The sequence below is a fragment of the Arachis stenosperma genome, chromosome 2, assembly GCF_014773155.1.
Source record: "Arachis stenosperma cultivar V10309 chromosome 2, arast.V10309.gnm1.PFL2, whole genome shotgun sequence".
NCBI lineage: Eukaryota > Viridiplantae > Streptophyta > Magnoliopsida > Fabales > Fabaceae > Arachis > Arachis stenosperma.
In genome coordinates this window covers 10822215-10846249 of record NC_080378.1, presented here as the reverse complement: position 1 = coordinate 10846249, position 24035 = coordinate 10822215, and the positions used below count along the sequence as shown (strand labels likewise).

General features: G+C 31.1%; 1 protein-coding gene across 3 annotated transcripts in view; it reads right to left on the bottom strand.

The window, feature by feature from the left end:
* The window catches only part of LOC130960738 (uncharacterized), a 36490-nt gene extending 12997 nt beyond the window's left edge, over window positions 1-23493 (bottom strand). For 2 of the 3 annotated variants that reach the window (XR_009079230.1, XM_057886192.1), the window contains exons 1-7: window positions 23384-23493; window positions 22567-22660; window positions 18229-18997; window positions 16885-17112; window positions 16441-16652; window positions 2055-3881; window positions 1662-1913 (exon numbers count right to left, since the gene is read on the bottom strand). Coding sequence is in view for 1 of the 3 variants with exons in the window: in XM_057886192.1 (XP_057742175.1) it covers window positions 1662-1913; window positions 2055-3881; window positions 16441-16652; window positions 16885-17112; window positions 18229-18952 (3243 nt within the window). In the remaining 2 variants the exon portion in view is untranslated. The remainder of the gene's footprint in view (window positions 1-1661; window positions 1914-2054; window positions 3882-16440; window positions 16653-16884; window positions 17113-18228; window positions 18998-22566; window positions 22661-23383) is intronic. The other variant, XR_009079231.1, reaches the window with a different exon arrangement.
* Between the last annotated feature and the right edge of the window lie 542 nt (window positions 23494-24035).

The window sequence follows — 24035 nt, the reverse complement described above, 5'->3', positions numbered from 1 at the left end:
TAATTAATTAATTTTAAACTTTTTAAATTTAAAATTTAAAAAATTTTAAATTAATTAACTAAACCTAATTAAAACCTATAAAAACCTTCCTCTTTTCTCTCACATTAACTTATCCACCTCCAACAATCACAAATTCGAAAAATATATAAAAGAACATCCATTTAATATGAAAAAGAAACATTCTGATACTTAGTAGAAGAAACATCCATATATATTAATTCGTAGAGATTTTGAATTCATCCAAAGGTATTTGGCTGGGTTTTGGCTGATATGCTTTTGGTTCCCTAGCTTTACTCTTTTAAAAATTATTTTATCAATAATTGTTGTTTGTGTTTATTAAAAGTTATTTTTAATTTGATTTACCAAACATATAAATACTACACTTTTTAAAAAGTAAAAACTTTATCAAACTAAGCCTTAGGATGCTTTTTTGGTGACAAAATTTAAGATGAATATATATATATATATATATTAAAACAAAAAAATTATATATAAACTTATAAAGTGGACTATAAATAAAATTATGCAAATATTGAATTGAAGTTTATTTATTTAACTTCATATAATTATATTTATGTTTATTCATTTTAAGTACGTAGTAACTTCTATTGTTACTTTTATAGTATTTTTTAGTTATATTTAAATATTATATTACAAGGATAAAACTATTAGATAATATACAAAGTATGAATATAATATTTCAATAGTTAAAATTTAAATAATATTTAATTTTTTAATTTTATTTTTTATAAATCAAAATAAAATCTATTTTCAATAATATTATTACAACTACTATATAAATAGTTAAAAGGTAAATAAAAGTAATATATAACTAATGAATACAATCGGACTTAGAAAAGGAAAGAATAAAATAATGTAAAAGAACATTATACATTCTAGTGTTTTAGGGAGTTTATCATCTAATACATATAATTAGAAAACTTAAAGAAAAATTATGGTTAAAAATAGAAGAGAAACAATAAGAGGCATGATATTAGTAAAAAATTTTATAATGAGTAAAAAATCTTTAAAAGTAAAATTATAAAAAAATAAATTTATTTAGAATGAAAGTAATGTGATTAAGTGTAATTTACTTAGATGTGATTAAAAATAATTAAATAACTATGTACCGTAAAAAATTGATATTATTGAAGGATAAAATTAAAATTTATTTTTTTATTGTTTTTATCTCCAACGTTTTTATCCTATTTAAGTCTTTAACGTTTTAAAATTGTCTCAATTCTGTCCGGCAGTCAACTCTGTTAACAGAAATGGCAGAACAACATTGAGCCAATTTTAAAACGTTAGAGACTTGAATAGGACGATTTAAACGTTAGGGACAACTTTGGCACTTACCCCAAACATTGCGGATAAAAACCATACTTTACTTTACTTTTAAATATATACATATACAATTATTGAACATTAAGAATACCAAACGCCTTTTTAAAATAATTATTAGTAGTCCAAAATATGTTTAAATACTTTCTTATACAATTATTATTTGTCAAAAAATAAATACTACTACTCTAAAATAATTGTTTCTTCTACGCTAACAACAGTCAAGAATGCAAATTTTTGTTGTAATGATATATGAATCTTATTCAGTCGTTGTTATGAAATAAAAATATATGGAATCAATGGCCAAATTACGTACATACCTTCTTTTCACTTTGAGTATCATTGCTGTTCTCGTTGAGAAGAATATGCATCATGTTGTCACACTCGCTGACAGATAGACTTTGGAGAGTCTTCATATTTATAGCCATAGACAATGTTAACAAACTTTTTAAATTATCACAACCATTCACTTCCAAGTGTACCAATTTTTCAAAAGGAGGATTTTTGCCATTCCATATTCGGTGGATTTGGATAGAGCACAACTCTAATCTCTCTAATTTTGAGAATTCAACCTATGAAGAAACACAAATAATAACTATTAATTTATGTCAAATGAGAAAAAAAAAAAAAAAAAACCATCATATGTAAATGTTGACTAACTAAAATTTAAAATGTAAAAGAAAAATAAATTTGTTCTATAGTTCTGAACTTACCTGTTCATCCAACAATACTTTTTGTTGCGCTGTAGATGAAATGGAACAGAATCCATGAAACTCAGGTAATGATTTTAATGTCAAAGTGCGTAATTCTTGAAACTTAAGAGACTTCGACGCATTAGCATCTTGTGGATCTTCCGCAAACACAATCTCCTTTAGAGAGTTACATTCTGAAACTTCAATTGTTTGAAGAGCAACCAAATGCTTGACCGTAGACATTAAAAAGACATTCTTTAATAAACCACAAAGCTTAATCTTGACAACTTTCAGTTTACAAAATGAGGATGATGAAAGTGAGACACGAGAGCATAGTTGCTCCATGTTATCGAGCTTGTAGAGGTGCAATGTCTCCAGTTTCGGAAAAGCATTCTCAGGATGCTTCCTCTCCTGTGGGTTGATCAAATATCGAATGCTACAAGTACTCACAATGGATAAAGTCTTAAGACATGGAAACCCTTTCAAATTCAGTGCATAAAAGATGTCTTGGACACCGTTGAGTTCTTCCAGCAACAAATTCTCAACTCTTTCAAACAACATTTTGATCCCTTTCTGAGAATGAATGCCAACATCTTTCTCCAGTATTGCCAAATACCTCAACAGTTGATATTTCTCCGGAATCTTGAAATCTGGCTCCAAATGTGTACTTGACGAGCCAATTACAATTTTATAGCTATGCAGCTTATCAAAGAATAAGTTTTCTGGCAAATGGGCAACACTTGGGATTTGTAAGTCAACATTTGTTATTTGATTTAGATGTCCCAACTCTGAAAGACTAGCATTTTTGTTTTCACTTTCCTCTCTGTTATCCACCCTCCATTCAACCAAAGTGTTTCTCATGTACAACTCCTCCAAATTAGTCAAGCTAGATATTACACCAGCTTGAATTGATTTTAGTTGGGAGCAATTACTTAAGTCAAGAATTTGCAGCTTTGACAACCCTTTCAATTTAGTAGGCAAGCTTTTAATATCAGATCCAGAAAAGCTTAGAATTCTTAGATTCTTCATGAACGTGCCAATACTGTTGCATAATTCCTCATCTAGATTAATGCATTGCTCCAAACAAAGCTTTCGGAGTTTTGTTAGGCATTGCATCGATGAAGACATTTTGGATAGATCAATGCCAAGCAGAACCAACACTCTAAGTTCTTTCATTTTTCGGAAAAAGTCTTTTGGTATTTTGAAATGTTGATGATTGTTGTGAAAATGAAAGACTTTCAGTTTCGGACATTTTAAACTTTTAGGAAACTCCTCAGTGTTGACATCACAATGATGTAAGAAAACAGAAGTGTACCTTTCAAGTTTATCATCATCAGGCCATTCATCTATCTTTCTTTTTGCCAGCACGAACACATTATTCTCTGATGCTATCAACAAAGCTGCATTGCGAACAAGGTTTTGCATCGTGAAACGATCATTCGAGTAACTGTCAGACAACAAACCCGAGTCTTTTAAATGAATAAGCAACATTTGCACTTGATCTCTGGCTTCCTTTGCTGTGTAGACGCCTTCAAGAAAACCCAAACCAATGCATAGTCTCACTAAGTCTGAGACCAATGCATCTTGACCCATGCAAGCACAAAGCAAGAAGATAAGCTTGAGCTCCTCATTTGCTAAAAGCTCATAACTCAACTTTGTAGAATACTCAGGTGTTCCTGCAAGCTTTTGTCTTTCAAGTGTTTTAAGGGTCTCCTCCCAAACTGAGCCGTTTTGATTTTTCAATGCCTTTGCAGTTGTAACTATTGATATGGGCAACCCGTGACACTTCTTGGCAATGTCAATGGCTAGCCGTTCAAGATCAGAATTTTTCTCCTCTGTTATTCCTACCTATTTTGCGCAAAAAGAATATAAGTATTGAATACAATATGATACGATATATAATCACAACAATTTTATGAAAAAAAGAAATTTGTCATGGTACTTTAACAAGTTTAAAGTAACGATATATTGGATTTTGATGTATACTATAATCTGTTAATACATATACTACAAATAAAATATGGGATGGGGTCTAGGGGTGGCAAAGCGGGCCGGCCCCCAACCCACCCCGCCTAGGTCTGCCCCATAAACAGGGCGGATCGGCCTGCCCCGCCAACTAAAATGGGTTCAAAATGTTAGTCCGTTCCGCTTTATGGTGGATTGGCGGGTCGACGAGCTAGCCCGCTTGACACTTTTTTTTTTTTGAAAAAAAAAATCCAATAAAATTAACAAAAAATAATAATTAAAAAACAAATACAAATAAAAAATAGTCAAATTATAATATAATTTTTTCACTATTTTTTTATTTTTAACTTCAATAAAATTGTTCAAAATAATATTTGTCAATAGAATCATCTTTATTTTAAAAAATAAGTCGCATAATTTGAGCATATATACGAAATTATAAAGTGAAATAAATAAAGTTAATAACTAAAAGAAGAATAAAAATAAAAAATGAAAAAAAAGTATTTAAAAATTCTATAATTATTAATTTTATAATAATAATCACTCTTTTATTTAATAAAAAAATGAAAAATAAAAATCTTCGATCCGGCAGACTGGCCTACCCTGCCCCACCAAAATCCGCCAATTCAGCGATGCGGCTTTGGTGGATTTTTTTAATTTGACGGGCTCCAAATCCTAGTCCGACCCGCCTTTTTTAGCGGATTTAGCGGATCGGCCCGACGGACTCGATTCGTTTTGCCACCCCTAATGGGGTCTAATTACCTTGCAAATAGTGGCCGAAAATATTTGAAATCAAAGGAGCAAACAAAATGTATATGCGTAGGCTAGTATGCAACAACAAAATGCAATTTAAATTCGGTGATTACTATGATATCTAAAAAGTAGTATCTAACTTGTTAAAAAAAATAGGGAGAAATAATAATTTTTAGCCAACAAAATAGCCAACAATTCACAATAAATAGAAGGCAAAACATCTAAAACTAGAAATAATAAAAAATCCAAAATTCAAACAAAAAAATTTAAGATTTACTATTCAAAATTTATGTTTAGAATTTAGTGTTTAAAATTAGAATTTAGAATTTGGAGTTTAGAATTTAGGTTTTAATATTTAAATTTAGAGAGGATTTAGAATTTAGGGTTTAAGATTTTAATTTTAGGATTTAAGATTTAAAATTTAGGATGACCGATAGTGGGTGGATGAAGGAGGTACAGTAGCGGTGGTCTGTGGTGGTCCTCGGCCAGAGGTGATCGGCAGTGGCAGTTGTGGAGAAATTAGTAGAGGAATTACTCTAGATGCGTTACTAACTATTAACCTGGTTTTTCCTTCCTTTCTTTCAAAGCCACGATTTTTTTCTTTTTCGGGTTCAACCGAACCAAGCTTCTTTTAATTAAACTAAAACCTAAGGAAAACTTCGATTAAGTTCATTCCTTCTTCCTCTCTCACCACCGAACGCTACTCCAAGAGGAACCATGGTCACCACTTCATACAATGAGTGCTCTGAAGTGGTGTTGCAAGGGGAGGAAGCCACGAAGTCTTGTTGCACCAGCTCATCCTTCTCCATCTTCTATAGATATATATAGCAGAGTCAAGCCTTTCAATTTCTCTGGAAACCACATGAAGAAAAGAAAAGAAGCAAAAGTGGCGATTGATCAAGGAAGGAAAGGAGGAAAACGTCAATAGCGTACATCACCATCAAGAAGGAAGAAGAAGATCATCAAAGGAGCTACAATCTAGAGCCAAAGAAGAAATCCTGTCCTTTTTTCTTTCTGATTCCCTTGGTATTTTTCTCATTAGGTAAGAATCAATAACTTTGTGCTCTGTTGTTCTTTCTAAGTCAAAGGTTTTACCCTTGCTAAGCTTCAATTTCTGTAAATGAAGACCAACCCAATCAAATTCATCCCATCACAAGAATGAGACTCCTTCTTTTTCTCCATGTGCAACTCGGTTATTTTGCCTTGTGAACTAACAAAATTTCTTAATTATGTTTGTTAGGATTTTCTGGGTTAAAGTAGCAAAGAACAAACTTTGGTTTGTGAATCCTCAAAAAGAGGTAAGGGTTAGGATTATAAATTAGATATGGGTGATTGTTATATATAATCTTGATTGATAATGATGAGCTAACATGATTGATGTTGCTGAAAATTCTGTTAATTGGTTGAATTATTGTTGTTAGATGTAGTGCAGATTTTTAATGTTGTGAAAGTATGATCAAGTTATGTTTATTGTGTAAATTCTTGATGTATATGAATCTGAAGCTCTTGGGTGAAATTATGGCATAATTCACATAGATATAGTAATGAGTAATGAGAATTATTGATTGGTATGAGTTAGAAACTTAGAGGATCAAATTTGGTTATGGAAAATTAGGGAGCCTTGCTGCAAAAATTCTGAAACAGTTTGAGTGGCAAATTAAAAGAAATTCTGGGAGCAATCTGGCCAGTTTTTACAAGCAAAATTGTTTTTCTGATAAACTTCATTAAGTCTAGATTTTTCCATAAAAGTTGTAAGGAATTTGGCCAAATGGTTTGGAAGATATGAATTTTTGAAATTTAGTGGTTGTCGCAAAATTTTTTGATTTTCTGGTTCTGTAGTATTAATTTCCAGCCACTATAACTTCTGACATATTTGCCATTTTGAGTTGCTTTTAAAAGAATTTTGAAGATATGTGAGTCTACTTTAATTGGATATAAGTTTCATGTCTATAGCTATTTTGTAGAGTTAATTATGTCTCTTGAAAGTTGGGCTATCCGCAGGAAATTCAGAACCAATCACTTGAAACAGGACAACACTTCCAATTAATATTTAATTTAATCAAACAAAGTACTATGAATCTAAAACTTATTTGTCCTAAAACTTAAGGGAGTTAGGTGTATCCTCACCAAATTTTGGAAGTATAGAATTAGAATTGAATTTATCATAGATTTTTCAGAAACAGAGCTATCTATTGTATTTCTCTGAATTTTCGTAGGATAGCAGCAGATTTTTACTAAATTTGTCATCAAATCCAATTGTAATCCAAACACGACAAAACTTTAATTTTAATCCAAAGGGTATGTCCAAATTTGGCGCATACATGACTTTAGTTAAATGAAAAAGAAAAGATAAATTTTCCCAAAAAGTTGATGTTAAATGGTGATGCGGAGGGTTGTGTAATTAAATGGTGATGCGGAGGTAGGTTTAAAACGATGATGCGGAGGTGCGTGTATGTAATTGGTGATGTGGAGGTATAATGAAAAGAAAAGAAATGAGAAACAATAAATGAAACAAAAGTTGAGAATTGTATATTGAATGGGCCTTATGCCAAATTGCTAATACGAAAGTGTCCGCCTAACTGATAGCTTGAGATTGCTAATGCGAAAATGTTCACCTAACTGATAACCTGTCTCTTATCGTAATGTCAAGATATCCTAACTAACATAGATTCGCCCATGATGAGAATTGTGCCTAACTGACACGATAAAGAGACCATATTTGGAGTTCGGCCCGAATAACATCGGGTTGCGGGTAGACAACCGACACATGAGCTCATGGCCTACGCTAGGAACATGCATGCATCATCTTGTTTGTGCATATGAATTTCTTGTGAATTATTTATTGCCATTTTTTTATTGTTTCTTCTATTTACTTGTTGTATATATTTTGTGCCTTGTGTTTCTGTGTTTGTTCTATTTTCTTTTACACGACGACTTAGAGACAAAGACCTTAGACCACCTTTTTACCTTAATAAGAACTCTAGGTTCTCACCCTTCTTCTCTTTCTTGTTCTACCTCCTCAGATGGGATCGGTAGAGGAGTACGTTGAGTTTCGGGTTTCGGTACATCGCCTGCGTTTTTATCTCGGCATGTCGTACGTGTTCACTCTAACTGAAGGTCATTCCGTTGATTGACCTAGTTGACTTTTACTCCTTTTGGTGATCTTAGTACTATTTTTCCCTCACTTTTGTAGTGTTTTTTTTAGAGGGGTAGCGCTTCGTAGTAGTTCGGTTCTAGTTTAGGAAACCCGTATGAGGGTTGGGACTGACTTCCTCTTTTGTATATGTATATATAACTTGGTGTATTTCTCAGTTTATGAAAGATGACATGTATTCCCAAACTTAACTCCTGTATATATTTGTATATATGTATGTACGACATTCTCTGCTACCACGTATTTATCTGTGACATAACTTTAAGAACTAACCTTGCGAGCAACTAAATGATATTTCACGATTAATAATTTAGTCATGCTAAATCGATAAAAACTTTTATTAATATTTGTTTACAAAATCTGAGTCTAGAACTAAGTAAGCCCTTACGACGAGTAACACCTGAACGCTTGGCATTGGTCATGATGTGTCAAAAGTTGGGGTGTTACACTTACTGCCCCAGCTTGCTGCGTGGTTAGTTGTAGTTGATTTTCTTTAGGTATTTTCATGTTGCATTTTGCACACTGAATTCTGTTCCTCTCTCGCCTTATATTTTTCATTCTCCTGCATTGATAATTTTTCCAAACTCCTTAACAAGATAACTGGAATTGGCTTTTGAGAACCCTCCTTTAGAGACTCCTTTATTTTGGGCTTGATAGGATTGGTATTCTCTTTATCTGATACATACCGTCTCCCAAATTGCTCAGCCTTCAACTACGTCCCCCATCCCTTCTCCAAACATTCATTCTTATCCTCATCTTCCACAAAGGAGCTGCATGTTCTTTTTTCATGTTCAAGGTGTCCGCAGTAATGACAAAAATTATTGAGTTTTTCATACTTGACCGATAATTTAATCACTTTTCTGTTCGGTCCTACAATTTTCAGCGATCTTCTCAATGATTTTGTTGCATATAAGAGAATCTTCACCTTTATCACCTTTACTTCTCTATCTTTCATCTCAAAGAAATCTACATCTTGCACAACCCCCAAATTCTCTCTAATCTTCCTCCATAACTATTATAATCAACGTTCTAAAAATCGGACCGAACCAAATACTCAAATCAGACCGGACGGTCAGATTGTCCAACTCAGAACTACTAACTTATACGGTTCGATTTACAGTTTAAAACTGCCTGAACAGAAACTGCTCTTGAACCATTGAACTGGCCAAAAATCCACCAGTCAGATCGAACAAAAAACCAATCGGTTTTCAAAATAAAAAAACTCCCCCTACAAAAGAAAAAGAACTCAACCCTCTCACCTCCAAAATACACAGAGCCAAATTCAACTACCTAACACTGCTCATTGATATATTCTTTTCTGCTGACAACACTTGGGACCTCCTCCAGAGAATAAAAGAACGTAGAGAGATGTAGAATATCATAAACACAACTGATATGGCTATTACAAATCCGACGTCATAACTCGGATTTATGCACCATAACTCGGTACTTTATGCCATAACTCGGCGTTATACGTTACATCCTGGAATAAAAAGTCCCACCAAACATTATCACCTAATAACTGCTCTTCAATTTAGAGGATCAACGATAATGTAACCAACCTTTTATACTCAATCTATAAAGGTATGATATCTTATACTTAACAGACACATTGAATTCATAGTACTAACTTAAGCATCCGAGTGCCTTTTACAGGTACACTCCCCCTTTGTTCATACTCTCCGTGACGTGATATCTCTCTGGACGAAGAGCTCGGATCATCCAAGCTTACAACTCGGCTCTGAAGGATAAAGCTCGGTGTTAAAGTCTAAAGCTTGGCATCGACTTCTGTAGCCGAGGTTACTTTCAGATTATTCACACAAGAAAATTGGCGCCCACCGTGGAGCCGAAAATATAGTTCCTCTCTTTTTCATCGGCCTCAACATTTTCACCTCCAATCATGGCTGAGCAACCTCCACGTATGCCATCCAAGCTCTTCCGGATGGTGGCTGAGTTGCAACAAGCCAACCAGCGCATGGCGGAGGAAAATCAAATAATAGCTAACCAAATTGCTGAGCTAGCTAATGCTCAGATTGAAAATAATGACGGACGTCAGGAGAGTACAGAAGAAGTCGAGCATCAATCTGGACCTACACATGTCTTCAAAACTGCTCGGCATGAAGAAGCCCAACCTAAGCACAATGAAGAAGCTCGGCCAGAAAACGAGGATAGCGAGCCAGATAACTCACCTAGACCATTCACGGCTGAGGTGATGAACTTTGTGCTGCTCAGAAGGTTCACCCTACCAACTACCTTAACCTCATACGACAGGTTAGGCGATGCGAAGAAATATATCAAAAAGTTCACCTCCAAAATGATAGTCAACAGTGCATCTGATAAAGTTTTATGTGTTTGTTTTTCATCTTATTTAGACGGTCCTGCACTTGACTGGTTTTGTTTTTTGCCTGTAGATTCTATTTCTCATTTTTGAGATCTATCAAAGTTGTTCGAAGAGCATTTTGCTGAATCAGCCATCTACTTGCACGATTCCGACTACCTGAATACCATCAAACAAGGTTAGAACGAAAGCCTCAAAGACTACATGACTCTTTTAACAAAGGTGGCCACGAGCATACTCGACCTCCATCCCGAGGTGCATCTACATGCCATTAAAAGCGGACTCCGACTAGAAAAATTCCAGGAGATTATTGCTGCTGCCAAACCAAAAACTTTTACTGAATTCCGAGAAAAAGCGAAAGGCTAGATTAACATCGAAGAACTTTGACAAGCTCGAAAAGTGGACAAACCACAATACAAGGGAGACGAAAAAATACGGGACAATAAGAGGACTTTCAAACCCACCCCCGTTACGAATCTTATACCCAGTTCAACACCAAGCATGATGACATCATCAAGGAGATCTTAAACTCCAAATTGATCAAGCCACCTCGAAAGGCCGACAACTATCCAGAACCAAAGGGTATGGACAAATCAAAGTATTGCACATTCCACTAGAAACATGGACACACCACTGATGAGTGTGTCATCGCTAAAGATCTGTGGAGCGACTAGCTCGACAAGGCCACCTCAATAAATACATCAGAGGCCATATGCAACGACGTGTCCTTCCCACTGGTGACCACAACTCGGCAGGACAACATAGCCGAGAAAGAGAAAAGGCGAGCACAAGTCATCCTGAACAACCAAGAGGAGTTATTAACTGTATTTCTGGAGATTTTGCAGGTGGAGGCAGCATAAACTCGTCAAGAAAACGATCTTATCAAGCTATGCTTTCAATCGAAGGCAATCCGAACAATCCTCAAACCCCTACACACTTCCCTCAGATGACATTTCAAACCTCCGACTTCAATAAAGCTATAACAAATCTGGATGACCCTGTGGTAATCTCCATCCAACTCGGAGATCTCTTGGTAAAAAAGGTACTACTGGATCTGGGGAGCAGCACCGATGTTCTTTTCTATTCTACTTTCCAGAAGATGAAATTAAGCAACAACATACTACAACCTTCCACTGGAGACCTGGTCGGTTTTTCAGGTGAAAGAGTCTCAGTATTGGGATCTATGTGGTTACAAACCACATTCGGTGAGGCTCCTTTATCCAAAACATTAGATGTTCAATATTTAGTTGTTGATTGTTTTAGCTCTTACAATCTGATACTTGGCCGACCTTTCTTGAATAAGTTCGGCGCTATTTTTTCTACAGTTTATCTTTGTGTTAAGTTCCCTTTGCAGGACAATACTATTGCAACAATTCATAGTGACATCTGTGACGCCCGACAATATTACAACAATAGTCTAAAAAGACCAACCCGGAGTATACATACACTTGTACACAACATCGGCAGTCAGGACGAACTCCCAGCTTGGCCGACCTTGATCCCAGGCAGAAGCTCTTGAATGACCAACCCCAACCGAGGACTTACAAAAAATCTATTTTTCAAATAATTCAGAGAAATTCACTTATGTGGGAACTACATTAAGCCCGGACGAAAAAGCCTCACTTCAGACATTCCTACAACAGAATGCCGACTTATTTGCCTGGACACCCGTAGACATGCCTGCATTGACCCATCAGTCATTTCTCATAAGCTGGCATTGGACCCCTCTATCCGACCTATAGCACAGAAGAAGAGGAACCTAGGCATTGAAAGAAAGTAAGCCTCTCTGGAGGAGACTAAGAAGCTAATCAGTGCTGGCTTTATACAAGAGATCAGATTCACGACTTGGCTGGCAAATGTTGTCATGGTAAAGAAACATAATAGTAAATGGTGCACGTGTGTTGATTTTACCAATCTCAACAAAGCATGCCCAAAAGATTTCTATCCCTTACCTTCTATTGATTGTTTAGTAGACAATGCTTCAGGTTATAAAACATTGAGTTTTATGGATGCATATTCTGGTTATAACCAGTTTCTAATGCATCCATCCAATCAAAGTAAGACTGCATTTATCACTGACTATGAAAATTACTGCTATAAAGTTATGTCATTTGGACTTAAGAATGCAGGAGCAACATATCAACGCCTTATGGATAAAATATTTGCCGAACAGATTGGCAGAAACATCGAAGTGTATGTCGATGACATGGTCACCAAAACAAAGCTTGGCGGTAGTTATCTTGACGACCTTACAGAAATATTCAAGCAAATCCGAAAATATAATATGCGGCTTAACCCCAAGAAATGTGTCTTTGGTGTATAAGGAGGCAAATTCCTCTGCTTCATGCGCACCAACCAAGGAATCGAGGCCAACCCAGAAAAATGCTGAGCAATGTTGGATATGACAAGCCCACAAATTATCAAAGAAGTCCAATAATTAACAGGGAGACTTGCTGCATTTTCTAGATTCCTACCTTGCCTAGCTTCAAAATCTTTCTGTTTTTTCCAAACGTTAAAAAAGAAAAAAAACTTTTCATTGGATTGATGAATGTGAACAGGTTTTCACGATCGTAAAAGAGACTCTTTCAAAATCACCTATTTTACAAACGCCCCTTCAAAGGAAACCACTTTATTTATATTTATCTGTTACTGATGGGCCATAAGCTATGTTCTTATTGCAAAGAGACAAAAGCAACAACTACCGATCTATTTTACCAGCAAGACGCTGCAACATGCCGAACTTCGATATCCGAAGATCGAGAAGCTTGCCTTAGCTTTGGTGTTCTCGGCCCGAAGACTTCAGCCATATTTCCAGAGCCATGTCATCCATGTTCACACAGTTCAACCCTTACGACAAGTTTTTCAAAAACCAGAATTAGCTAGCCGACTAGTCAAATGGTCGATTGAACTCTCCGAGTTCGACATCAGATATCAGGGACGAGGTCCCATAAAATCTCACTATTTGGCCAATTTCATCGCCGAATTCATAGTCCCAGTCTCCACCGAAGACTTAACCGAATGGTCTTTATACGTCGATGGTTCCTCTAATCACTAATCACAAGGGTATGGGGCCAGAGTTTTACTTGAAGATAAAAATGGTAACGTCATAGAGCAATCTCTACACCTCTCCTTCAAAGCAAGTAACAATCAAACTGAGTACGAAGCCCTCATCGCCGGCCTCAAACTCGCCGCCGATCTAAATATTACCAAACTCAAGGTATACTGCAATTCCTTGCTCGTTGTACAACAAGTAAACGACTTGCACCAGGTAAAAGATCCTTTATTATCCAAATACCTTGCTATTGTTCAAAACTTAATTTCAAAATTCTCTAAATGTGAAATTCAACATATACTTCGGGAGAACAACAGTCGAGCTGATATCCTATCTAAGCTCTCCTATACTCAAACTACCACATCATCTATTCACCAATCCACACTACTTAACCCAAGCATAGATCTAACAGAAATTTTAAGTGTGAAACAGGATACAGATTGGAGAACACCATATATAAACTATCTCAAGACAGGGATATTATATCGAAAATGCTCGGCATTTTCGTAGACAACCTTTATTTTTTACAATATATAACAACTGCCTTTATAGACGAAGATTCTCTCATCCTTTGCTTAGATGCCTTTCCAGATCGGAGGCCGAGCTTGTGCTTGCAGAAGCACACGAAGGTATTTGTGGCACACACCTCGGATCCCGCAGTTTATCCTCAAAAGATACTTTGAGCTGGTTTCTATTGGCCGGCATTACAACAAGACTGTAAAACAAAGGTAAAAAGCTATGAGAACTGCCAAAAGGCACTCCGATGCTTAAGTTAGTACTGTAAATTCAGTGTGTCTATTAAGGACAAGATATCATGCATTTATAGGTTGAGTATAAAAGGTCGATTATATTATCGTTGATCCTCTGAATTGAAGAGCAGTTATTAGGTGATAATGTCTGGTCGGACGCTTTTATTCTAGGATGTAACGTATAACGCCGAGTTATGGCATAAAGTGCCGAGTTATGGTGCATAAATCCGAGTTATTACAAATCCGACATCATAACTCGGATTTATGCACCATAACTTGGCACTTTATGCCATAATTCGGCATTATACGTTACATCCTAGAATAAAAACGTCCGACCAGACATTATCACCTAATAACTGCTCTTCAATTCAGAGGATCAACGATAATGTACCCAACCTTTTATACTCCACTTATAAAGGTATGATATCTTGTCCTTAACAGAAATCCTGAATTCACAGTACTAACTTAAGTATCAGAGTGCCTTTTGCAGGTACACTCTCCCTTTGTTCATACTCTTTGTGACGTGATATCTCTCTGGACGAAGAGCTCGGATCATCCAGGCTTACAACTCGGCTCTGAAGGATAAAACTCGGTGTTAAAGGCTAAAGCTCGACGTTGACTTTTGTAGTCGAGATTACATTCAGATTATTTGCACAAGAACAACAATAATGCATTAAAAGAGGAGAAAAGTAAAAAAAAAAAAAAAAACTTAGCAGAACGATAGAGAAAGAGATAAATCGGAACGACACGGGGATGTGCGGTGGATCCAGAATAGCCTAGCGTAACGACGCTTTTGATTTTTTGTATGGGAGAGAGAAACGTGTATGACAATATGGTGTGAGGAGAGATGTGTTTTATTTGGCTATGGGATGACACAAATCGGAGGCACCGATTTGTTTGCATTGTTTTGTTTTTTAAACAAACAATCACAAATCGGACGGTCCGATTTGTGATTTCGAAAATAAAAAAATTTTAATGTTAAAATCGGACCGTCCGATTTTTATTTTAACAAATAAAAAAAATAAAAAATGCAAATCGAGCCCTCTGATTTGGAGTTTAATTTTTATTTTAAGTAAATTGGACCCTCCGATTTGTAATTTATTTTTTTTATCAAACAAATCGGACCATCCAATTTGAATAAAACACCATATAAAAAAAATACCTAATTTTTCAATAACAATGTATTACACATATATTTAATCAATATAAAAAAAATTAGCCGCGTAACGACAATGATTTTGGGACAGAGGGGCAATGGATGTGCAAAAAGGAGCACTGGAACTTATTACTTTGTTTTATCACTTTATGGCTTAGGATATGAATATCCGTACCTACCGATTGGAATAGGGATTCATGGGAAGTTATTTTGTTTTGGTCAAGTTATAAGAGATAATTAGAGTTATATTAGAAGATATGGGCTACTCTCTATATTTGGGCTCAAACCCAACAATTTTTTTGCCTTTCTTATGAAGACTAGCTAGGATTACTCAAAAATTTTAGTCAAATATTTATAATATAACACTAATATAAAAATTTTATTCTAAAGATTATAATATAAAATATTAATTAATATAATAAAAATATAATTTTAATTATTTGTATTTATATTTTTTATGTTTAATTATTATTTTATTATAATTTAATTATTTTATATTATAATTTTGTATACAAAAATTAACCACTATATATTTATATACAAATGTATGTATATTTTAATTCATTTTTAATATATATTTTATTTTTGTGATAGATTTTAGTATGCACTTAGTATAATTATTTATATTGTATTTATTTATTATTTTATTATAAAATAGTTATTTCGATTGAATCATAATTAAACTGAATGAATCAATAAACTAATAAATCAATAACTAGAATGGTTCGATAATCAGTTCAATTTTTAAAACCTTAGTTAGTATATATGGTATGTGATATATATATTCACTGTAAAATTTTCAATAAATTTGTTCCATTAAAATTGATTCTCAAAGTAATTTTTATGTGACTCAAACTTCCGTCCAAAAATTTTTTAATTGATCAAATTAGACCCATCAATTTTTATTTTCAAAAAATTAAAATATTTTAAAAATTTATAATACTAAAATCGAACCCAATAAATCTCTTTTCTAAGAGTAGAAATTTTAAAAACATAAAATTATACTTAACATTTTTTTTAAAATAAAAAGATCTCGTAAATAGATATCAAACCCAGAAATTTCTTGTTTTTTTAAATGATCTCCATATCTTGAGAAAAACACAAAAATACCAATATCCATGAAAACATATATTAGCGTGATATTAAACTTTTTAGCCCAATATTTAATGTAGATATACATAAGCAATGGATAGTTGGCTAACAATAATGTATTTATAAATAATAGATAATAGATTCTAACCTTTTTTTTGAACAATGTTTTGGCGTCGTCAGAATTTATGATATCCAAAGAGATAATTGAATTTGTATTCACATCCATCTGGTTCAATACTCGTTTTGCCTCAGAAATTAGCAAAACTTTGCATCCTTTTTTATTCTCTTGTGATACTTTTTCTACTTTATTAGAACCACTAGAGGTGTCTTCGATTTTTTTCTCTGTTATCGTCCTGTTAGCTATACAAAAATATGGATATCAGTATTAATTATTAAATACAAATAATATATAAATACGATAATAAAAAGTTACTTACAAATTTAAGAAATTTAAGATATATATATATATATATATATATATATATATATATATATATATATATATATATATATATATATATATATATATATATATATGATATGCCGCCTTTGCAAATAAAAATTAAAATATTTGTGTATTATAATTTGTTACCAATTCCTGATTTTAGTCCTGGCAAATTTTGTCCACCGCCAACAAAATTCTTTGTTTCTGCCTTAGTTATTCCTTGTTTGAGAATGAGATTCTTCTTGTCATCTTTACTCTGTGATAGAATTCCCAACGCATCCAAGTCCACTTTTGCATACATATCATCAAGGATTATAAGGATGTTTTTTCCTTTTTTTAATTTCTCTCTTATACGAATAGCTCTCGCATACTCACCTATGTTATAAAAGTACCATATATATAGAACAGAAATACAACAGAAAATTAATGGAAGTAGAGGCCAGGTATCATAGATAACTTAATCGGTACAATAATATTTTAAATCGTATATTATTTAAGTAAACTAGAAAAAAATAAAAAAAAAGTCTAAAAAACGTTTATTAATTAATGGAAGTAGAGGTAAACGTGCCTTTTAGAGGGGGTTGAAGTGGATACATGTTTATTTGAAAATAAGTTTTAAATAGATTAAAAAAATTAATTGAGGGAAAAAACACCAAAGAGCAAAGAACATTACAAAATGCTATTTACACAACGGAGCGATAAAGACACTAAAAATAATTTTTTTTAGAAGATGTTTATATGTGTCGTGATATTATTGGATATCTTTATTAAATCGGTTAATAATTTATTTTTTAATAAACCAGAACAAAATCGATTTACTATAATAACAATAATAAATTCAATTGTCCGCACTATCAGGGGCGGAGCTAGATGAAAGATTAGAAGGAGCCAAAAATATTTATATAATGAAATAAAACTAAAATAAAATTTTAAGGGGGGGCTAAACTGAAATTTACATATAATTTATATGTAAAAAATTAAAATTAGGGGGGCCATTGCCCCCCTTTGCTACAATGTAGCTCCGCCCCTGCGCACTATAATTATTAGACCCGATTTGATCCGATCAATTTACACAATCTAAATTGAATCATGTTTAAATTTTTTTATAAAAAGACAGATATATCCCTGATTTTTAAAAAAAAAAATCCATAATCTAATTTGATAACAATTGAATTTATTGGTCGGTTCGACCGAATTTGATAACAATTGAATTTATTGTTAAATTTATAAAAAATCGATTTTATTCTAATTTATTAAAAAATTCAAAAATAATCAACTAATTAATACCTATAATGATAATATGACACATAAGTGTTTTTACTTTATAGAAGCATCCTCTTTGAACGACTATTATATTCTCAAAAAAGCTACTCAAACAACAACCGAAAATTTACCGTCTCTTTTTTTGTTTGAGCAGTTATTTGAAAATAATCAAATGTAGTTGTTTGCATTTATTATAGGTATAGAATATAGATAGATAGATATACTCACTCTCCTCTTGCAATGTTATTCCGAGCATGTCAGCAATCTGCCCTTGAATTTTTCTGATGTCTGGATTTTTGCCCACATTTGCCATAATCACCATATCAAATAACTTTGGTTCTCCACTTTGAAGTGTGTTAATAGCTTTTATGACCAAAGTAGTCTTTCCCGTACCAGCTAGGCCGTGAACACCAACCATTGTAGCACTCGAATCTTCCAAGGCTTTTTTAACATCTTCCATATTTTGTTTTCTTGAATCAAGGTCTTCATATTCAACAGAAGGAAGCGCATAACCCATTGAAGAAGGTGGGCCCTGCCACCGAGATATACTATCATGCTTCTCATTTTGCAATCCTTCAACCCTTTCTTTGATATCTTCTGCTTTTTTGCTGCGATGATATCTTGTGTCTAGATTTTGAAATGGAAAAGCAAGTGCATACTCTCCATTATCATCATGTTCTTGTTTGAATATTTCATATTCAGCGACAATTGCATCCACACGACCCAACCATTCTTCAACATTATCATATATTGCTCTTCCATATCGTCCTTCATCTTCTTCGGCTTTATCACGCACCCCATCTCTGTCATTCTTGAGAGCCTCGACTTCTTTGCTTACATCGACGAATCTTTTCTCGTAATCCCACACGTAGCCTAATTGCCTTGTTAAGAAAGTAGATACTGCATCGAATGCACGTTCTTGCAAAAAGTCAGGTACAAAGGGGATCGACATGCTTTTATTGTTTCATCCAAGGTCTCCTTTTGCTACATCTTCATGCTACACATGATGTAGAACTCAATGAGAAATTGAAAATGTATAAATGATGAAATGTAAACATACTCCCCTGATTTATAATATCCGTTTTATTTCTATTCTTTAAAGTTTTAACATATTTATTTCTAATCATAGTTCTTTTATTTATTTATTTATTTATTTTTTGTAAATTTATCCATAATGATGATAGAATTTTGAGAAAGAGATCGAATAAGTGCCCTATTAATTGTATTAAAACATTTTAATTTTTCTCTTATTACATTAAAAGAAGAGTGAAAAAATACTAAGTTAATTAATGTTTGTGGCTTTTCTTTTATTGGTTAAATGCATATAATATATATATATATATATATAAGTTATGTGTCATTATTATATTATTCATTAGTCAACTTTTTAATTTTATTTACGATTGAAACTATTCTTCTAACAACTTTACTTATTTTTTAATAAAAATTCTTAAAACATAATAAAAAATTATTCTAAAATTATTTTATTTTGTATTTATTAATTATTGTTAAAATAATTAAATAATATTAAATGTAATAATTGTATAATTATGTATACATATTATATATATATATATATATATATTAAATTAAATAAAATTATTTGAAATTATTATTTTCTTAACATTATTGATTTTAATTGGATTTTCTATAGTTTAAACTTTTATAAACTCCATCTAATGTGTTCAAACAAAACTCAATCAACTATAATCCCTTGTTCTATCCACTGTTACAAAAACATCACAATAGCTTCAATATTCTATAAAATTCGTTTTCCTAACTATTTAATATACACTAGAAAAAGTTTAATTTGATATTTAATATATTTAAAATAATATATTTTGTTATATTTACAATTATATATTTTGAATTAATTTAAAAAACTTAATTAAAAATTATAATTAACCATAGTAATGAGACACATTAATTTAAATGTATTTGTGCTATAAAGTAGAAGCGTTACTAGCCTAATGAATAGGCCACACACTAAATCTATAATTTCATACGGGCATATAGGAAAAGGAATATCCTTACTAGAAATGAAGTTATTCGAATGTATACTATTCGATTTGATTCCAATAAATATATTGGGTATTTCCGTATTGATTCACTTATTTAAATAAATTATTTTTTAATAAAAAATATATTTTAAATAATATTATTTATATGAGCTCATCTAAATTATAAGTATACTACCTATTCATTAAATTATAAACTCACTCTGTTGTTTTTCTAAAAAAAAAATTTTAAATACAGATACCCAATATGCAAGTCTTTATTAGTCAAAAGAAATGGTCTACAATAAATACCTAATCTTTGTTAAAATTTTTCGAGGTTTAATAATACTCCATATATTATAGACAAAATCTAATCATAATAATATTTTATATCTTTTGAAAATATATAACTTATTCATCTTAGAGTATACCAATTATACACATGTATATTTATATAATTTATTTATAACTTTATTATTTAATTTAAATTTAAATTTATTAGACTTGTTAAGAAATTATTTTATGAACATCAATTATGACTCATTTTCGGCCATGATATAATAAAAAATAGAGATATTTACGAGTTAGGTTGGTTAGAGTTTGAGAATAAAAGAGAACTAAACTGATTAAATTTTAATTGATTTAGATTGGTTTGAATTTAAACTTTTTTGTAAATGGATCTGCCAAACTGATTAAATTCGGATTGGATTGATTTGGTTAATTAGGTATTTAATAATTAAAAATAAAATTTCAACAAATAAAAAAAAATAAAATAAATCCTCTACGTGCTGTAAATAATAATAATAATAATAATAATAATAATAATAATAATAATAAATACATCATCAATTCAAACTTAAATAACTCTCATTATTTTGAATACCTTTGGATTAGGACATAAAGTTATATATATATATATATATATATATATATATATATATATATATATTACTAGATTTTATTTATTTATTTTAAATAATATTAAATTAATTGAACAATCAAATTAGTTCGAATTTTATGATCTTAAAACTGATATTCGAACCAATTAAGATCGGATTTAATCGGATCTGAAAACAATACATCATCATCAATTTAAATTTAAATAACTCTCATTATTTCGAATATTTTTGGATTAGGAGATAAAACTCTATATATATTACTAGATTTTATTTACTTATTTTAAACAATATTAATTAATTGGACAATCGGATTAGTTCGAGTTTTACAACCTTAGAACCAATATCCGAACCAATTAAAATCGGGTTTAATCAGGTCTGACACCGTTTATAACCAATTATCCATCGGGTCCAAAATCAATATAATTGAATTGGATTGGTTTTAGATAGATAATCAGATTACCTATATTTTTGACCGTACTTAATAAAAAAAAGGTTTAATTATTTTTTTTGTTCTATAATTTTATCAAATTTTTAGTTAGGTTTTTATAATTTAAAAATTTATAATTAAATCTTTATATTAGACAAAAATTTTCAATTGAACACCCTCAAATTATTTTTTGTTAAAAGATACAAAATATTTTTAGCATCTTTATTTTTGTGTTTGATGTTGAATAAATTTTGAAATATTATGAAAACAAATATTATAAAATTATTGTGTTTTTTACTTAAAAAATAGTAAATAGTGAGGATTTAATTATAAATTTTATCTAATATAAAAATTTAATTATAATTATAATTATTAACATATATAAATTTAATTGAAAATTTGATAAACTATAAAGACTAATAAAATAATTAAACTTAAAAAAATGCTCTTACTTAACCCTCATTTTTCTCGATACCCCCATCTGAGTCTTCTCCCTGGCCTCTTGTTTTCTTTTATTTGTTTGTTTCCAATTAATTTTACCCAAAATTAAGTTCCCCTCCTTAGTTTATTTTCTTTTTTTTTTCTCATTTCCTTATTGCTCCACAAAATAAAATAAAAGGTGGTTTATGAATAAAGGATTCATGAGAGAAAAATGTGTCCCCTCCTCCCAAGAACTTCTAATAAGAGAACATTTTAAATTTGAGTTCACGTACTCTTGACAAAATAAAATAAATAAAAGTTAGTTCTCTCCGTGCATCACACTTTATCAGGCAGACAGGCACAATATTTGTATTTTTTTAAGTAGGTTAGTGCATTTTATAATTTATATCTATTAATTAATTATTATTAATGTTTTTAATAATACAAAATTATATCTTTTTTTAGTTTTTAAGTATTTTTTTTGGTTTTTATATGAGATTATATCTAATAATATAAAATTATATATTTTTTTAATAATTAAATATTGACTAAATTTTAACAAAAATGCTGATTTTTAATACTTTCTCTCGTTCTTTTTTTACTTTTGTATATATTGATAGAGTTACCATTTTAATTTTTTTACTGTATGTCTCACATATTTAATCAATTTAACCGAATAAGTAACAAAATAAAATTATGTCATACTTTTTATTAGGATGCCTACATAATAATAACATTAATTTAAAATGGGGAATATGATATTAATTTTCATATCTTACAATGAAATAGAAATAAGAAAAAAATAATTATGATAAATATTTACCGCATTTTTTGTGGGGCTATCTCTAAAATTGGGATACTATATCAATCTTCAAGTCTATCACTCTCCCTTTAATAGGGCATCCTCTTCCAATCTTCTGCATTGGGTAAAAATACGGGTCAATGGATCTTTTAGTTTTAAAAAGTTGGTAGAAAGTTATATCAAAATAATAATATTTTATAAACTTAATTTTAAAAAATCCAACACATTATTATTTTTACTTTTTTCAAATGTCAAAAAATTATAATTTTAACTAATTTCATACTTATTATTATAATACATATTTAGTATGTAATAAAATGGTATTTAATAAGTCTTGAATCCAAAACTTTTTCGTTAAAATATAATATACTTACTATTTTGATTAAGTTTACATAAAATAAAATAATTAAAAAATAGATTGTTAATAATAATAATAATAATAATAATAATAATAATAATAATAATAATAATAATAATAATAATAATTTACATTGAACTTAAAGCTTTCAATTAAAATTTTCTAGTAATTAATATCCTTGCTCAATAAATTAATAGTTCTCTTCTTTTTCGGGGAGTGATTGGTAACACATGTAAAAAAAAGAAAAATTTAGTTAACTTGTGTTCTAAAAATACATAATAAACTTATTATTAGTAGAAAATTTTAAATATTTTTATTTAACAAATATAAAATAAATATATTAAAAATTTAAATTTTTTATATTTTTAATTAATTTTTTTTATTTTGTAATCTTAATATATGTTCTAACATAATAGATAAACCTAAAAAAATACAAGAATATGAAAAAGAAAAAAGTAGATAATGAAATGAGAGACAAACCTCCATATCAAACAGGAAAGAAGCAGCAAACAACCATAATAGAAATTAGAAGCTCTCATGATTGTCTGGTCAATTCAAAAGAAACTTTTTTTTGTGTTTTGTTTTGGTTTTTTTTTTTTTCAGTGAGAATTGGGTTGATTAAAAAGACGTGAAAATAGTAATGTGTTGCATGCAAGACCAGGAAAAAAAAAAAGAAAAGAAAAAAAGAGAAAGAAAGAGAAGTGAAAAGACAAAGGCAAAGGCAATCAAAGAATTAAGATCGATATGAAAACAAAGTTGTGGAAAAGAGGGAATCAAATAGCCTAGATTGGTGGAATCATCTTTCAAACAGCAATTCGCTACGAAAGTGGATATTTAAAAGTGTTGTGGAAAAAGACAGAAGAGTATTATTTGACTTTTTTTTTAAGAAGTAAAAACACAAGCAGTAGCTGGTAAGGATTATTACATAAACACAAGCAGTAGTTAGCCTTTCTGCTCCGTTTTTATTTCGTTTGCTAAACTTATATATATATATATATATATATATATATATATATATATATATATATATATATATATACATGCCTTAGTTTTCATAAAAAGTTTCACAGGTCATTTAAATTATGTAGCATTATTTTTTTTAGTTTGTTCACATGACAAAAAACAGGGTCTT